This window comes from Seriola lalandi, unplaced genomic scaffold (genome assembly GCF_002814215.2).
Source record: "Seriola lalandi dorsalis isolate HSWRI2012SDOR001 ecotype SW California unplaced genomic scaffold, Sedor1 jcf7180002054946, whole genome shotgun sequence".
In the NCBI taxonomy this organism is placed as follows: Eukaryota; Metazoa; Chordata; class Actinopteri; order Carangiformes; family Carangidae; genus Seriola; species Seriola lalandi.
Window position 1 is genome coordinate 1,511,741 of NW_019525497.1, and position 17,264 is coordinate 1,529,004.

The 17,264-nt window shown below is 41.1% G+C and overlaps 2 protein-coding genes across 2 annotated transcripts in view; one reads left to right on the forward strand and one right to left on the reverse strand.

Moving 5' to 3' along the window:
* ndufaf2 (NADH:ubiquinone oxidoreductase complex assembly factor 2) overlaps positions 1–5,169 on the reverse strand; it is a 13,802-nt gene extending 8,633 nt beyond the window's left edge. The window contains exon 1 of the mRNA XM_023394179.2: positions 4,951–5,169. Within this exon, the coding sequence (XP_023249947.1) occupies positions 4,951–5,065 (115 nt within the window). The 5' untranslated portion in view covers positions 5,066–5,169. The remainder of the gene's footprint in view (positions 1–4,950) is intronic.
* Positions 5,170–5,262: 93 nt separating this feature from the next.
* Positions 5,263–17,002, forward strand: ercc8 (excision repair cross-complementation group 8). The gene is made up of 12 exons (XM_023394178.2): positions 5,263–5,622; positions 6,686–6,781; positions 7,383–7,484; positions 8,079–8,202; positions 9,336–9,417; positions 10,479–10,547; positions 10,671–10,737; positions 11,337–11,440; positions 12,301–12,425; positions 13,653–13,850; positions 15,458–15,553; positions 15,956–17,002. The coding sequence occupies exons 1-12, from the start codon at positions 5,546–5,548 to the stop codon at positions 16,016–16,018; spliced, it is 1,203 nt and encodes a 400-aa protein (XP_023249946.1). The 5' UTR covers positions 5,263–5,545; the 3' UTR covers positions 16,019–17,002.
* The last annotated feature ends 262 nt before the right edge of the window (positions 17,003–17,264 follow it).

The window sequence follows — 17,264 nt, forward strand, 5'->3', positions numbered from 1 at the left end:
CCATCCCCCTTCCTCCCCGACTCCTCTGAGGCCCATGCATGTGATGTCCATACACCAAGCTGTCCACCCCTTTCTATTCACCTCCATCACTCTCATCCAACCCCCTTCCTTTTCCTTCCATTGCACCTTCAGTCCCCCCACTTTCTCTCTCCATTAACCTACCTCCACCTTCTCTCTCCCCTTCTATCTGTCTGCCTGTTCCACCCACTCATTTCACCCTCTTTCTGTCAGAAACCCTCCTTTCACTTTCACTGTCTCCATTCTTCCCCCACTCTATAATTTTACCCCATATGTCAGCATCCCCCTTGTTCTTTGTCACTCACTTTCTATACCCCACCTTCTTCTCCACCCTCTGTGAGTCTCCCTCAGCCTTATCTTTCCTCCCTTACTCCTAGCCTTATTTCTCTCTGCCTGTCTGCTTTATTAAAATATTCTGAATTGAATAAGCAGCGGCGGGCTCCAGGAGATATCTGCTTGTGTGTCGGTGTGTCTGTCAGTCTTCCTGGCTGAGTTTCTGACAGACAAGGAGCCCTGAGGTGTCAAAACATCTCGCTGGCCATCTGACCAAACAGAGACATGAATGCATTGGACAGTGAATCACATCTAAGCCAAACAGAAAAATTAATTTGATTAATTTGTTGTCTTCCTTCTGTTGGCATAATCGACTGTCTATCACTGCTCGCCAAACAGCAAATCAGGTTGCAGGAGGTAGAAATAGTAATATTCATATAATATTTGTAGGTTGTGAGACAGATGGAGTCTGAAGTTTATAAAGATAAAGGTCTACACTAGCTAGGCAGTGTTTAATGGGCCTGCTAAATGCTTAAACCACTGATACTGGATCTAGGCCCATTTGAAATGTTCTACCATAGGAAATAAATGTTCCCGTTTTCTCATTTTCAGCATCTATCTTTTCAAATGCCTTTTTAATGAAGTAGTTAAGCCACTCCATGATGTTCCACCACACACACATACAAATACGCACTTGGCAACCAGTATACAGCAAGATGAGCTAAACCCACTTGGTTTTCCTATAATGATTAAACAACCTTCATTTAAACTCCATGCATTGCAAAGCTGCTGATCAATTAACATGATTTACTGTATTGGCTCTGGACATAGCTGTTCCATGGTAAACACTGACTTGGTGTCCTACTGTAGGATAGACCTTCCTTCATCACACCCTGGGGATGACTTGTGGCAGAATAAACAGCCATTTGGACCCTCGTCTCTCTCCGCTGTGACTCTTTCCATGGAAATATGCGGCTTGAATCAACGCTCTGATGACACACAGCCATCTGTTGTTGTGTTAAGTGTGTTAGGGCATGAAGTGGAGAGAAAACACACAATCGCAGATTTTTTTTCTCTTCTTTTTTAAATACAAAGCAGATACAAATGTACGCGCGCACACACACACACACACACACACACACAGTGTGTAGTTGTTGTGCCACACAAACTCATGTATACAATCACAGATGCACACACTAATGCAACAGCACACACACTCCTCCCTCAGTCCCTAGAGTCGCCCATCCTGAAATAGCAGAACTGAGGCCTTTTCAGTTTTTCACTTCATAGAACAGAGCTGGGGAATCAAATAAATAATAGACAAAGAGAGAGGGATAGTGATAGGACGACAAGTCAATGCGTCTTTTCTCTGCAACAGTGTGGCGCACCTCTGAAGAACCTCTAAATCCTTTCCATTCTCCACATAGTGGAGAGGACCAATAGATTAAAACTGCATGGCACACACTGTTAAAATGAATGGCGCTAAAAATACATCCTTTTCACTGAGACATGAAAGGAAACTGCCTTTCCCCTGTCCAGTATTGAGCAGCCATTGATTCCAAGACAAAGGCTACACCTCCTCAAAGAGGTAAGAAAAATAGCAATCATACAGGCAATTATTTTCAAATGTGCCTGCAGCGGCCGATAATGTCAGCGCGCCTCTCTTCCTAAATAAAGGGAGGGAAGGCAGGCGTCAAAGCTGCAGGCCCACTGCTGAAGACGAATGAGCCCGTCCGCAGAATGCTTTGCTTTCATCTGGGCAGCATGACATGGCGCCCCATGCAGTGTGAGGCAGAGCTGGGCCTGGGGGACAGACGCACACAGAAAGAGAGAAGAATATAGATTCTCTATTCAGCTCTATGGAGCCGACACCAAGGCAAAGACCTTCTAAAGACCAGTGGCCAGATTGCCAGTGGCTTTCTCTTGTAGCCCTGCCATTGACAACAATCACTGGGGCTCCATGGCCTATAGCATAGCTCTCTCTATGGGGCAGGAGCACAAAGTAGGCCTCTATAGTTGGACCTTTTCTAAAGACAGAGACAGAGATTCTCTCTCAAGGTGTGTACTTCAGACCCAGGCCTTTTCATTTTGATGTGCAGCAGCATATGAGGAGAGGGGGGATACTAAGCTCTCTGCTGGGTCGAGCCCTCCACACTGCTGAACTACTCTAATGTTTTGAAAAGAAATCTTCACTGGACTGGCCTCAAAGGAGGAAAATCGAAAGGCAGCAATGAAGAGGAGGGGCAAGGCAAGGAAGGACAAACTGCAAGCGAATAAAGAGGTCAACCTCAGAAGAGACTGTTGAAATCAGATACAACACAACCACATAAAACAAGGGGTTGCCTCCTTTTACTTTTCTGTCTTGGCAACCATTAACGTTCCTCATATGTAGCCTACCACACGCAGAATTGCTTACGCCCCAGTTTCCTAAAGTTAACAGATTGAGAGAGGTAGAACATGGGAGCAGCAAAGCATGGATAAAGGTAGAGAGGGACGGACTGAGCACTAGGGATGGTCGAATAGAACAAGTAGGCAAGGTTGAGAGAGATAGAGAGAGAGAGGGAGGGAGAGAAAGAGAGACTTCTCACTACTTCAACCACTACTCATGCTGCAGTGGAAAGCCCTGCGGTCCATGCCTTGAGGCCCTGAGCCCACGCTTGGCCTATCAGTTTAAGATCAAAAAGAGCTCGCTTTAGCAAGACATATGGACTGAATAATGCATCTGCTTTATTTCCACAAGGCTGGACGAGGTGAGTGGCATAGAAAAAGAAACAAATGTGTTTGCCATATATTTCTATTTGTTTGTTATGATTGTATATATGAGTTTCTGTATGTGTCTGTTATGAGTGTTTTTGTTTGGAACCATTTTTTTCTACAGGCCAACTAGCCTCTCCACAGCATCAGTCATTGTGATTGGACAGTGAATAAGGTAGCCTGTAGCGTGCCGGAAAATGGGCTTCTGTGATGTCTCATTTGAATAGTCTGACAGCCAGGGGTGGAGGAGCAGCCTTGTAATGAATTATAAATACGAGGTGGGCACGAGTTTCCCTACAAACTGCTGAGAAAAGGTGAAACACAAAGTCAAGTTCAGTCAGAAAGAAATGAAGCTTGCAACCTGCTAGAGGTTGGTCCGTCTCTGGCAAAAAGCAAACAAACAAACAAACAAACAAAAAAAACAGCTTGGTTTCATCCTCTGAGAAAAGTACCACTAAATGTAGGCACTGTATAATATCTACTCAGCCTATGTAAGTCCAAGATAAACTTTATCTAGCTTGTATAATGTGGCACCAAGACAGGGAGATACATACAAGAATGTGTTGGTTGGATAACATTATTCACAGATTACTGCTGCGTAGACTAGTTCTCAGATTAGACAGTATCTGGAAAGGGCGTGAACTCTGCTCAGGCACAATAATTCTGACAAATATCAGGAGACATAACACTTATAAGCCAAAGGTCCATGGCTTGTTAACCAGCAGTGTCATGTCTAGAACAGGCAAAGGTGGTGCTCTTTGACATGTGACCCCTAACCTCTGGCATATAGTCTGGTCAGAACGCCTGCTGATAATGATTTAAGGTGGTAAAGGGAGGGGGAGGTCGGATTTTCTTGCCTGGATTTATGTACACTTAATGCATCACTATGTTCCCCCATTCATGTTCAGCTATGACACATAATCACTGTAAATTTACAAAATGTGTTTTTGTTATTATTTGGCAAAAAGCAACAAAGACTTATGTTAATATCTCTGTACCCGTGCTGTGATGCCACCAAACCTTCCTTCCCATTGCTGTGGTGAGTCATAACCATGTTCGACAGCTCACCGTCTTCCTGTAACTATGCACACTTCTTTAAAACACTCTATGAGAAAAACAGGGTAACTGGAGAAGGACTCACAGTAAGCCCGGACATCAAGTCTGCAAGGCCAACGAGCATGTCCTTGGCCTTCCAGCAGTCGGAGACGGTGTGAAGGACACCATTGGCATCCCACCATGGACTAGCCTGATGACACAGTTCTACTGCTTGGCTTGAGCAATACATACTGTAGCACTGCCATGTCTCATTAGGGATATATGACCTCCTTCTAAATCCTCATCACAGACAAGTAATCATATTTCATCTGCAACATTCTCTTTGAAGGCCAGGGACCGTGGGGTCACAACTGCACCACATTTTGTCTCCCAAAATCAGTTAAAAATCTTAATTGCAGTGAGATGCATTAAATACAGCCTAAGAAATCTTATTAAAACCTCTAAAATGACAATGCTCATATTGAGACTGTTGCGTCATCTAGTGGCACGCTTACAATACTACAAGAGTAGAAAGGGTAAAGGTAAAGTCATATTCACAACAACACATTTTAAGAGGAGAGCAGCAGCATATCGATGCAAAGCACAGAGTACATAGCTGTATGGTGAATGTTTTTGTTCTGTTACTAGAATTCAGTAACAGAAGCTATATGAAAGCAAATGGTGCAGGAGCAGTTAAGCTTATGGTAGTGAATTAAATGAGACATATTGGAGTGTCAGGGACACAGCAAGTCAAAAATAAGTTTAATAACTGCTTTGTCAAGTCATCTTCATTGGCTACGTGTGTTAGCTTTGTAAACATAATCACGTAATCACGGCTGGCTAATTTTAGCAGAATATGGCTTTACCTACCTGTCCATGTCTTCTGTTCTGGGATAATGTAATATTTATTCCCCAAATGATCTGTCCCGACGTGCTCACGTATTATACCAAACATCCGCCGAAGAACTCCAGCGATCCTGCTCATGTTCACAGGACGACCCGAAGGTTTTGGAGAGTATTTTTGTGACCCTGGTCAGCTGTGTGCCCTCTCTGAGGTGTTTATGCAAGTGTTCGTGGGTTGGGAAAGAGAACGAATAAACTGTTTTCTGATTGGACGGCTGTTCTCTACCAGCCAATCATCGCATTTGTCATAGAACGTACGTCAGGTTTCCAACATGGCTGACTAATGTAGTGAAGCTGTCGCAAAGCTAGTCGAAATCGATGTAAAATACATAGTAAATAATAAAAAATAATATCTCAGTCAGATTTAAATAGCTTACTTAGCTGTAACGGAGTTTGGGTTACTATATAATGACTTGTTGGACGTGCAAAGTTTCATTTTGGATTAAAAATTCACTTTATTGTAGGAAATATGCTCGCCCGTGAGCTAGGTTAGCCAGCGGTAGCATAGATTCAAAACTAGTCTGCTCCAAAATTAAATCCGCTTTCTCTTCAAATTGAAGCAATGTTGGGATTTCTGACAGCGAGACAGGCTGGGCTGGATGACCCTCTGCGACTGCGACGTGCAGAGTCAACGAGAAGGTGAGAGAGAATACTAGTACCATAGGTAGAGAAGGACAATACATTCAAGGGGCGTTAGGTATTCATTACGCCTTGAGAGTGGTTATAACTACAGGCTTACATGATTAAAATGTCCTTTATTTTATCATGAATTTGGGAAAGTTTATCATGAAATTGACCGGAAAATGCACACAAACCTTGCTGTTGTTGAATGACTCTTTTAATGCTACCTTTGTTTTATGAAAGTTATTATGCTGTTATTATTGGTTTTACAGTACACATACATATGTGCCCACGCTCTTGTACATACAGCACTGTGCAGAAGTTTAAGGCACTAAAAGTAAAGTGAGGGTGCTTTCAAATATAATGCCCTGAATATTTTTTGGATGAATGAACTTAATACAAAGTGCAGTAAACAGGAAAACAACAAACAAAATTAAATCATCCAGTGTGACCACCTTTGCCTTTAAAACAACACCAATTCTCTTAGGTACACTTGTCTGTCAAGTTACTTTGGCAGGTGTGTTGTTCCAAGCATCTTGGAGAACTTGCCACACTATCTCAGTGTCCTCTGTCTCTTCATGTAATCCCAGACTGACTGCACGATGTTGAGATCAGGGTTAGGCCATTTGTTGTACCTTCTTGTTACTAAAGATAGTTCTTTATGACTCTGGCTGTATGTTTGGGGTTGTTGTCATGCTGCAGACTGCAGAATGACTTTGTCACCTGATGGTATTGCATGATATTCTTTCAATGCATTATATAGAATCAGTTTGCTTGTTTTGTTTGAGGAGTAGCCACAAACCTAAAGATTGTTCAATTTACAGTGTAAGAAAAAGATAAATATAGAGAACCGCAAGCACATCTTTAGATTTGAGGAAAATTGACTGGCCAGTGTTTGCTAATTTAAATAAATCATTTGCTTTTGTTATAAGCTAACTACTGCGTCCCATCACCTTTTTCTAATACATCATCCCAGTTTCCCCACAGGCATTTTTCAAATATTGTTTAATAATTAAAATCTGTGTGAATCAATTAAGATGTCCAGTGATGCATATGTCTTCCTCTCTCTATATCTCCCAAGGGTCCTCAGTCTGAAGTTGAATCCTGACAGAGATGTGGATAGAATCCATGGAAATGGCATCAACACCATTGACATTGAAGCGATAGAGGGCAGATAGTAAGTCCTGATTTACTACAATTCTATAAATCACTACATTACTATTCCCTATTGAATGAAAATACCCTTTCATGCGTAGAGAGAAAAATCATGCTCTTTCTGGTTGTGTTTTTCTATACACAGTTTCTTTTTTTTTTTTTTAAATCAATATCTGACCCAGAAAAACAGTAAACAAGAGTAGAAATCAGTGTTCTGTGATGATGGCTCTTGAAGGTTACTCTGTACCACTGAGGTTTGATACTCAGCCCTTGTCTGGTCACATTATATTGGTTAAATACTGTATTGGCTGGTTTCTTTATGGGTCAGCTCACCAAAATCACAAAAAGATATTTTCTCAGTTAGCTGTAATGGTATCCACCCATAAAGCTAAGATCAATGCCATTGTCATACTCTCATTTCTGTTAGTGGTGAATTGGCATTGCGGCTCTCAAAGTATGAGAAATTACATTTGAATAACCTAACAGCTAAATGTTTTTCGAGAGACAATGTTCCAGTCACATGAGCTTATCCACAAACGTCAGACCAGAGAGAAAAAATATTTAAAAAAACTGTGTAGGACAAAGCAATGCAGCATGTGAAGTTCACATTTTCTGTTGTTTAGCATGTTGTCTGGAGGAGCAGATGGAGTGATCGTTATCTATGACCTGGAGAACTACAGTGGGAAACCACAGTACACCTGCAAGGCAGTCTGCACAGTAGGCAGGTGAATGTAACTCCATTTACTCATTTTGTCCACTAGAGGGTAGCATTCTATTGCGATCTTACAGTACCATGTTATTCTCAGCTTTCTGACAGGCATGTCTTTATGGTTTGTAGTGTAAATTATTCTGTACATACAAGTGAAGTGGCCTGCATTAGATCTTTTCTTTACTCATTAGGGCCACATGTCTGGTTTAATGAGATGTGAACAGAAAATGTCCTAATTCTAATTCCCCGTAAATTCGTGACCCCCAGTCTAATGCATATCAAATATGTGGAAAGGTTACCTCAGTCTGAACAGTCATCAGATTTTATTTGCTGTTGCCATGAAAGCTTTATAATGATCGCATGCACCAACGTGGCTGAACAGGGATGCAGGAGAATGTGGCATTACAGTTTGTGGTGTGAATGTAGCCTTACAGTCTACACAGGGCACATTAATTTGTTCATTAACATGTAAAAATACTTTAAAGTTCTGCTACAGTGTATTAGTTTTGTGTTTTGAATATAACAGGGTGAAACAGAGCAGAATTTATGCAGGTGTCTGTTTCTATGAGCATGTGTATTGCTCTGGTGACTTTTCTTTTTTCTTTTTTAGATCTAGCCAGAATGTCCACAAATTCAGTGTAGAGACCGTTCAGTGGTATCCTTACGACACAGGCATGTTTGTCTCCAGTTCCTTTGATAAGACCATGAAGGTCTGGGACACTGAGACACTGAAGGTAAGGCACGTCACCTACATACCAGGTTTATTCCATGTTAAATGTGATATTCTGAGTTACCTGTGCATTCCCATGTATAATATGTTAAGTTTGGATGGACAAAATTTGAAGAACTTTTGAAATATAAACTCAGTTACCGTAGAGATAACTCAACATATCTCTGACACAGTGTCAACATATATTCAATGTTGTAATATAAGCATCACTTAGATAGGTTTTACTGCACAGCTACAGGATTTTATTGTATTAAATCATACAGATGATCCTAATAAGAAGGTAACGCAGAAGATATTGGAGATTTGTTTATTAGGTTTTCTTATTGCTCCGCCAACCTTGCTCTCTTTTTGCTCTTTCTTACTATCTCTTCCCTGCTCTTTCTTATTTTCTGCTTCATGCTTTCTACCTTTCTGTGCCACATAGTCCCATATGGCAGGCTCTGAGCTGTGCTAGAGTTACACTGGCATCACGGTTACCTCAAAAGGTCAGGCAAAGGACAGAAAAGAACCCACCGACCTTTCATTTGTTGTACTCCATGTGTTTCTGTCTCTCCATCCCACACACACACACACACACACACACACACAACCACACACTCATACCTATTAAATTATTTATTGTGGTTGTGTATTTTCACAGTAGTGTGTGCCGTGCATTGGTGTGCACATAGTGTATGTGTACGTGTGGTATTTTTATGCAAACAGAGCCTCCTCTGTGTGAGTGTGCCCATCGGCTGAGTCCACGTCGGTGCTGGCACACACTGACAGATGGGGCACAGAGAGGCTTTTTATATTGCTGAAGAATTTGCATTGTAACCACCACTGCTGCTTGGGTGATCTGCCTTCTGAGCTCTGAGCTGCTGCGCCCTCCCTCTCTACTTGCTTTTATTTTTTATCTAATTCATTCTACGAACTCCGTCCTTCAACTGTGGAGAGTTTATACTGCAGTTAAACTTTAGGGCAATGGCTTTATTTAAGGTTGTGGTTGTATATTTTATTTATGTAAGATTTTCATTGAGCATACATACACAAATATACACAGCACTTAACATACAGATAGCTGAATTTCTACCACTGCTTACTGACACTATCCTTTGGTCCGTCTCCCTCCCTTTCTCTCACTTTGTGATTCCTCAGCCTGCTGAAGTCTTTGAGTTTGAGGGTAATGTCTACAGCCACCACCTGTCCCCCATCGCCAGGAAGCACAGCCTCATTGCAGGTGCGTGTGTGTAAATGCCCCCATGGTTTTTGCTGATATCAGTGACACAGAACTAACCTGGAGTACCTGCTGGCATTTGTGTGCTAAAAGGCATTGTATTTAGGACAAAAATCTCTTTAGTTACCCTGTCCGTCATCAGTTTGTTTCTCCAAGCAATGCACTACACGCTTCCCTACAGCTCACATCAGCCACTGCCCCTGCCTGGTATCTCTGTTTTTACCCCAGGTTGTAAAGTGTCATGAACCTGGTGGGGACAGAGGCAGGTCAGAACCTGGTTACACGTGGACTCAGGTTCAGAGACAGATTTCTGAAACATCACAAGAATCCAGGTGCTACCTCTCCATGTCACCAAGCAGGACCAACAGGTTACTCATGCCTGCCGAGTATGTGCTCATAAATGTGCACACAGATGCACCCTGTCACCTACACACGCCGTGTCTTTGACACGCCTGTTTCTAAGCCGGGCACAATCACAGTGTCTGTTTTTTTTTTTGTTTCTTTTTTTTTCCCTCAATGTGTCCCTCCCCCTTAGAGGAGTTACAGAAGCTTGTCAAACAGGTGAAAACATCCCCAGAGTTTTCACTTTTATCCAGGAAGACACTTTTAAGGGAATCTGTTCCTAAAAAGCAAGAGTGGCTCATTAATTCTGCATAATTTAGGCCATTTAGATTTTAACAATGATTTAATCATCTTCCTTGTCCTGTTAAATTTCACCAAATGCCTTGCCCTCCTCCCACACGCCGGGTGTGTTAGCTCATGTTTATCAAAAGTTAGTATCAGTGAGTTTTCAAGGTTACCACACCTTATCTCTCAGAACCTGGGACACTAGTTTTTATCCGTCTCAAGCACCGCTCCCTTATACATGGCGTAGCAGATTATAAACACACATTTATCACAATCTGTAAAATTTGACAATATTGATAAGTAGGAATGTAATATTGAAACCATATGATTAGATGGAATTTTCAACTTTTAAATTGTCCTGGTAATTCCCTTTTTTTTCAATTTTTTAAATAAAGAAATAATGTTTGAGTCTCCTCTTTCAACTGTCTCATTTTCAGTTGGCACCAAAAACCCTAAAATCCAGTTGTGTGACCTGAAGTCTGGCTCACGGATTCATGTTCTTCAGGGTTAGTGTACTACACCACACTTACTTTTACTGCTCTTTTTCTACACACACACACACACACACACACACACACACGTATCTGTTGTTGATGTAGTGATAAACAATAACTTATTTTCTCCTCCAGGTCACAGAGCAGAGGTCCTGTCTGTGCGATGGTCGCCCAGATACGAGCACATATTGGCCACTGCGAGGTAAGCACTCAGAACTGGCAGTCTTTCTGAAATCATCACCTAATTTGCCTTCAGAGTCACATCAAGAAATAGTGCCAGGTACAGGACAATCCCCACCATGTTGTGTCCCAGCAGTTTTTACTCATCTTAGTTGCCGGCCATCTGGCCACGTTGCATCGATGATTCAAGTATAATGGCACCACATCGCTAGCAGATAGGCACTGTGGCACTCTAGTAGCCCTGTCAGTATAGCATATGGTAGATACAGTCCCCACCTGTTTTATGCTACACCAGACCTGCTAATTAACCCATTGAGATCAGTGTGCTGCTGTCCCTGTGGACTGTAAGTGATTTTGAAAACAACTGGCACAGAGCGGCACACAGAAACATGTGTGGTATTCTATTATGGAGCAGCATGTTAATTCCCAACAGAAAACTGACCTTTAAAAGCAAACACTGGTTTACACACACTGGTGTATGTACGCTCATCTGTCTAAGCATATACTGTATTGTACCTATAAATCCCTGTATTGCACCTGTTGGTTGGTTTATAGGACCATATCTTAATTAATTAATGATGAGAGAGTAAAACAAACAATTCCCCAATTTCTCCTTCTAAGTGCAGACAGCAAGGTGAAAGTATGGGATGTGCGCCGGGCTTCTGGTAGTCTCTTCACTCTGGACCAGCACAGTGGAGATAAGTCAAAAGCCTCCTCTGAGGCAGGTACTGTTACCTCTTCCCTTTCCTTTCTTTTACACACATATTTTAATAATTTATTCCGAGTATGCAGGAGTTTTGGGAGAAGATGTTTCAGCCTTTATTTAGAGAAGCAGAAAACATGTAAAGACATTGAAGGGAATCGGGACAGAATATATGTCAGACGGACCCCTGGGAGGATGTAATTGGCAGGGTAATAATTTTGAGTTTAGCTGGTATGCTGATGTGTTGCATCATCCTGTTGTACATTTTCCCCTCCTCAACCATCCAGCACTCACTGTGCAAGATGGACCTTTATCAACCCCACGATATGGCACATATCTTACAGTGGTGCTACACAGGACTGCTGTATACATACAATAGGAGCTAAGGTGCATACAATCATCCAATACATCCTAAAACATCTTGAAGTACAAATTGAAGAAGTGGAGGGCTGCACATTGATCTAGAGCAACAATATTAGCCTTCCCGGTAACTGATGCTTGATGCATTTAAAAATTATTGTTTGTAGAAATTACAACAAAGTTTTGCTATGGTCAGTTGTGATATCTAATAACTTTCATTTAATCACTTTAACAGTAGAGAGAGACAGTATCTGCCTTAGGTCCTGTTTGTGTTCAAGCCAAGGGAGCCCATGCCTAGAGGAAACCAGTTTGTAGTTCAACCAGTTTATCTCAGCTACTCTGTGCTGTGCAATAATAGAAGACAAGGGGCTTTAACAACACACACACTAAGAGTATGTAATTGATGGATGGGTATGAGATGTGATTAGGTAGAGAAAATATGCACTGTATAACCTTCAGCATGTTGTAGGAGGAACTGGATGACAAATGCACTGCTACCATCTCTTACCTGTCTCTAACCAGTAAACACAGCCCATAATGGCAGAGTGAATGGCCTGTGCTTCACTGGTGATGGCCTCTACCTCCTCACAACTGGAACTGATGACCGCATGAGACTATGGAATAGTGCCACTGGGGAAAACACACTGGTAAGGTGTATGTGTGCCTTTCACTAACCAGATTCTTGAAAGAAGTGTGAATAACAATTGAATGAATACCAAAAACATCTAGCACGATATCCTCCAGTCTAGTTTTAGAACCTGTAGAAACTGTTTTTGGTGGGGTCATAAGCTATTCCTGAAATAGGGGTTCAGTCCAGCTGTGTATCCTGGATGTAAGTGCCCCTTTTGATATTGTTGAAAAAGTAGCGGATCGAGCGGGTGGAGTTACCATGCAAAGACTGATGAAGTTGTGGTATCAGTGTGTAAACAGGTGAAACAGGAATTAATGTTTGGTTAACAATCACCAACTGCTAATCAAAAACCAGCCACTGTTAACCTAATAGGAAAGCCTTGTTTACATCCCTGCTTTTACAGACAGCTTCAGGACAGACTATCTGACTATTTTAACTCCGGCCATGATGATAGAAAAAGAGACAACAGGAAGTCAGAGCAGAAAGAGACAAATAGCCCAAACTAAGCCAACAGGATGCCAGTTAAAAAACTTTATGGCCTTGGGTTCATATAAAACATGTAACCTCATACACAACCCCACACCACAGAAACATAACCTCACCCCAAAGCCTGGGGAAGCTATGCTATTGCCCTCGGTTCTCACACAGCCTCCTGTTCTAATATCCTGCTCTGCTGCCTCATGCTGCAGTTGCCATGGTGGGCATTTTTCCATCTTCAGGCACAAGGCACAAGAGTGAGGGTAGATGACCTTCCCTCCTGGGCAAAGGTCAGAGCTGGTTTATAGATGATGATGTGGGAATTTCTGGTGCACATTAGGTATGTGAAAGGAATGCAATACAAAATTCAAACCTGTTTCACAGACATGAATTTAGCCTAATAGTTCTACTCCATCAAGGTGTAGTAATTTGCTTATTTGCACTTGTTTGATTTGAATTCAGGTTCTCTTCAAGTCCTTGAAAAGTCTTACAGTGCCTGAAAGGAATATATGTATATTCTTGAATACTTTTGAATTCATTGAAAAATGGGGTTTGGTGTCCTCAGTTCAGGTTTAGAAGCCTTAAAATGATGGTTTCTTGCTATGCTGTTAAGTCTTCGACCTGACCACAGCTTAGTATTAAATGAACAAGTTTCATATTTATCCAGGAAACCATCACATGTTGGTTGGTGTAATAAGCAGTTTATATCTGGACTGTTATAAACACATTATCTGAACCATGTATCCTTTCACTTTTTGTCCCTCAGGTGAATTACGGGAAGGTCTGCAACGACAGTCGTAAAAGGCTACAGTTCACAGTGTCACGTGGCTGCAGCCCTGAGTTTGTGTTTGTGCCATGCGGCAGCTCCATTGCAGTGTATGCCCTCCACACTGGAGAGCTGGTCACTATGCTCAGGGGTCACTACAACAATGTCGATTGCTGTGAGTTCCACCCAGACTACCAGGTGAGACACACCAAAGGCCCAGGTTGTGACTATTCTCTGCATCTGGCCAGTGTACCCATCTATCTGCAGTGAAGCCTTTGTTTGTATTTCCACCAATCTACTTCTGTTTGTTCTGCCAGTCTGGTCTAGTTTTTCTCCTGTATGCTTAGAGAATTCAGGTCAGTTTCTCTCTGTCCATGTTTTTTTTTTTTTTTTTAATCTCTTTAACCGCTCTGGTGTTGTCAGGAGCTGTTACAAATTTGCAATCACCATGGCAGTCTCAAATGAGCCATTTTCCTGTGGACAGATAACATGATAAAGTCAACATTTCCAGAGGTATACCAAACTACTATAAATGCAAATACAGGTCTCTCCATTGTGAGGCTCAAGTTAGTACTCTCTGCCTAAATGTTGACTGTGTCTCAAGGTTTAACTGCACAGTTGTAATCATCTTAACCATCTCGGAGTCAAATATAAGTGCTACCTTTGTTTCACCATTATCTCTAACATACAGTTCTCTACCTATGCTTGTTGCCATTTGAGGATTGCAGGAGGGGATTGAAAGCCAAGGGGACAGGGATGTGGAGCTTTCTTAGCTGCTCTACCATAAATTTTAAGCTTTTTAATTATTATTTCTTCACACTTTCCACAAAAGTGCAAGAAGTTTCAGTATCTGTACATTTAACTTGAATGTTAAAAATCACAATGTAGCTGAAGACAGAACCTACTGCCAAACTTTATTTTTTAAGGCAGAAATGCTTGATTATTCCAATATCGATATACAGATTTTTATAGATAATTACAAAGTAAAAGAGAGACCATACCAGTTATTCTGTTGCTAATTTTACAATGGACACACAAATGTGCCACTTCCAAAATAGGCAAATATTGACATAAAAATAAGATCTGACTAAAACCAATATCTTTTTTAAAATCCAGCCGTTGGCTGAAATCAGTACTCTTCCAATATATCTGCAAATCCCTGGCATGTTTGTCATATGATTTCTCTTACAGTCTAAGCAAAACTAACAATATACAGCTAGAATATGCTTGTTCAGTAATGTATTTCTGCTCAAGTGTCCATTAATTGTAACTAATGTGGTAGTTATATGTCTTCATTTTCTACTTCAAGTGTATGTAGTAGTCTTGTGTGCTGAGAAGCACCCTAATTATTATACATACATTACGGTATTACACATAATCATCATAAATGTAGAGAGTTGTCCAACCCATGCCCTCTTTATTGGGCAATTTCAGCATCCGGTGTCATACAAAGGTTTAGTATGTGTAAACGACTTGGGAATGCAGTTGGGCTGCTCACGAATACCTAGTCCTGAAAATGTGTTTTACTGCTTTTTTAAGCCTCTTGTCTGATGTGATGACTGATCACTCCCATGGCAATGGCAATGGCTCCAATGAATTCACTTGCATTGCATGGACAGTTTTAAGCTTATTAATTTCTCTTGTTAACTGCTTGTTAACGCAAATTTTTCCCCAGGTGCTGATGTCATTGTTTGAAAGTGCTTTAAGGTGAAGGTTATGCTGAGACAGCAGATTTTTTAATTTCCCTGTAACAGAGTGTGAACCAAAGTGTCAGACCTGAAGTGTCCTTTCTTCTTTATATGTAGGAGCTGTATAGTGGAGGTAAAGACTGTAACATCCTGGCGTGGGTTCCTGCCCTCCGTGCCTCAGATGTGGAAGAAGAGTTACACTGTGCAAATACGGTAAGTCAAAACAACAGGAAACAATATAGGGAAAAGCACTGTATAATGATGGATTGATGGATGGATGGATGGATGGATAGATAGATAGATAGTTTCAAGTGTCAACCCTCATTTTGTTATTTTCCCTCAGTGGTTATGACACCTCAGTGTTATCCAGCACATAGTGATGCACTTACAAACACAGGGACACTCTGTCATGTCTACTCGGCTCCTTCATCCGATTTTATCAGATGAGCAATAGAACTTATGTGTGGTTACCTGCTAGTTTTGTTTTCCTGCAGTGTATAACCATATAAGGTTGTGATTTGTGTGCATACACGTTATGTTTTTGTAATGGATCTATTTAAGAAGAATATCTTAATTCAGACTTAATATTGAGCTAAATGTCCTGATTCCTTACAGGCTGCTGCTGGCCAGTCTTCAGTGAACCCTGCCTTTCAGGACGCATGGAGTGATGAAGATTAATGCTGGTGTTTTGTATGTGTGAGGAAAAGTGGACACACGGTTCTCTGAGCATGCAAAGGAGCACACATCCTTCACAATTAACTTGTCAAAAAATTGACAGGTCCAGGGACACCTGTGAAGATAATTGTTGGTTTAGGGACATTCTTCCGGTTTCATCAATGCCAACAAAGATGAAGGCCTTAAAATTAAAATGATTTGAGTAAATAATTGTCCGACTTTATAAGTATGCACAATGTTATGAATAATTTTCGTACATTTGATATGGCATTACTATTGTTTTGCATTTTTTATTTGAATGTAAAGCTAACATAGTCCTTGGTCATACTCATGGGGGATGACCACTACTGTCTGGGCAAATTATAATATGAGAATACATCTTTATTGTAATTTCACACAACTCACACACTTGTTTATGATGCTGACACTATATTAAATTCATACATTCTGTAAGAGGTACAAGAGAGAGATTTGTAAGCTTTTTAAACAGCTGTCTTTTAGCTTGTGTGTTTCTGGAGCTCAGGTGAGAAGGCACTGCCCAGAATCTTCACATGCCAGGAACCAGGCATTCAAAAACACAGGGTGTCTTGTTGTCATTCCTAGGAAAATTTGCTTTTGTTTTTAAGTTGTGCTGTCAGCCCTTGTTGAAAGTAAGCAGCAGGGAACGATACTGAAATCTCTTTCTCTGTCCCACCCCCATCACAGTTTTACATATTGGCTTTGTTTCCTTGGAAACACTGGGAACTTATATGAGGCTTCATACTGACCTATCTGTATGAAATGTACCATTGTTTCTTGCATACAAATGTAGTAATTTGAATGTGAAAGGATTATTTATATCCAGGTTACTGTTTTTGTCCTCATTGTGTACAAGTTCTCAGTTCTGCTTTCCCCACTTTACCTGAAGTGTCTTGAATTGTACTGTATTTTTTTTTTTTTTTAAATGTGTCTGTCTTATAATAAAAGAGCTGGGAATGCTACCTCCTTTACCAGACTTGTGTAATCTTAACTGTGGTTTTAGGGGGCTTATGGAAAATAACAACACTAACTGTGAAGTTATGTCCTTTTTTTATACTGAAACCAATTATTGATTACGTTTGAAGAGTATATAGTGTGCTGTTACAAAATCGAGACATTGTTTTCGATGAGGCATCACACAAGAATCTCTACACTTGCATTGTTGGAGAGAAATTGGCCAATCAGCGAGAGAGAGGGCGTGGTCGAGAACCTGGCTCCGCCCGTTTGGGAG

Excerpts from the sequence above, each read along its gene's own strand:
- ercc8 (XM_023394178.2), top strand. The coding sequence starts at position 5,546 with ATGTTGGGATTTCTGACAGCGAGACAGGCTGGGCTGGATGACCCTCTG. Across the intron at positions 6,782-7,382 it reads GAAGCGATAGAGGGCAGATA|CATGTTGTCTGGAGGAGCAG; the intron begins GTAAGTCCTGAT and ends TCTGTTGTTTAG. Across the intron at positions 15,554-15,955 it reads AGTTACACTGTGCAAATACG|GCTGCTGCTGGCCAGTCTTC; the intron begins GTAAGTCAAAAC and ends GATTCCTTACAG.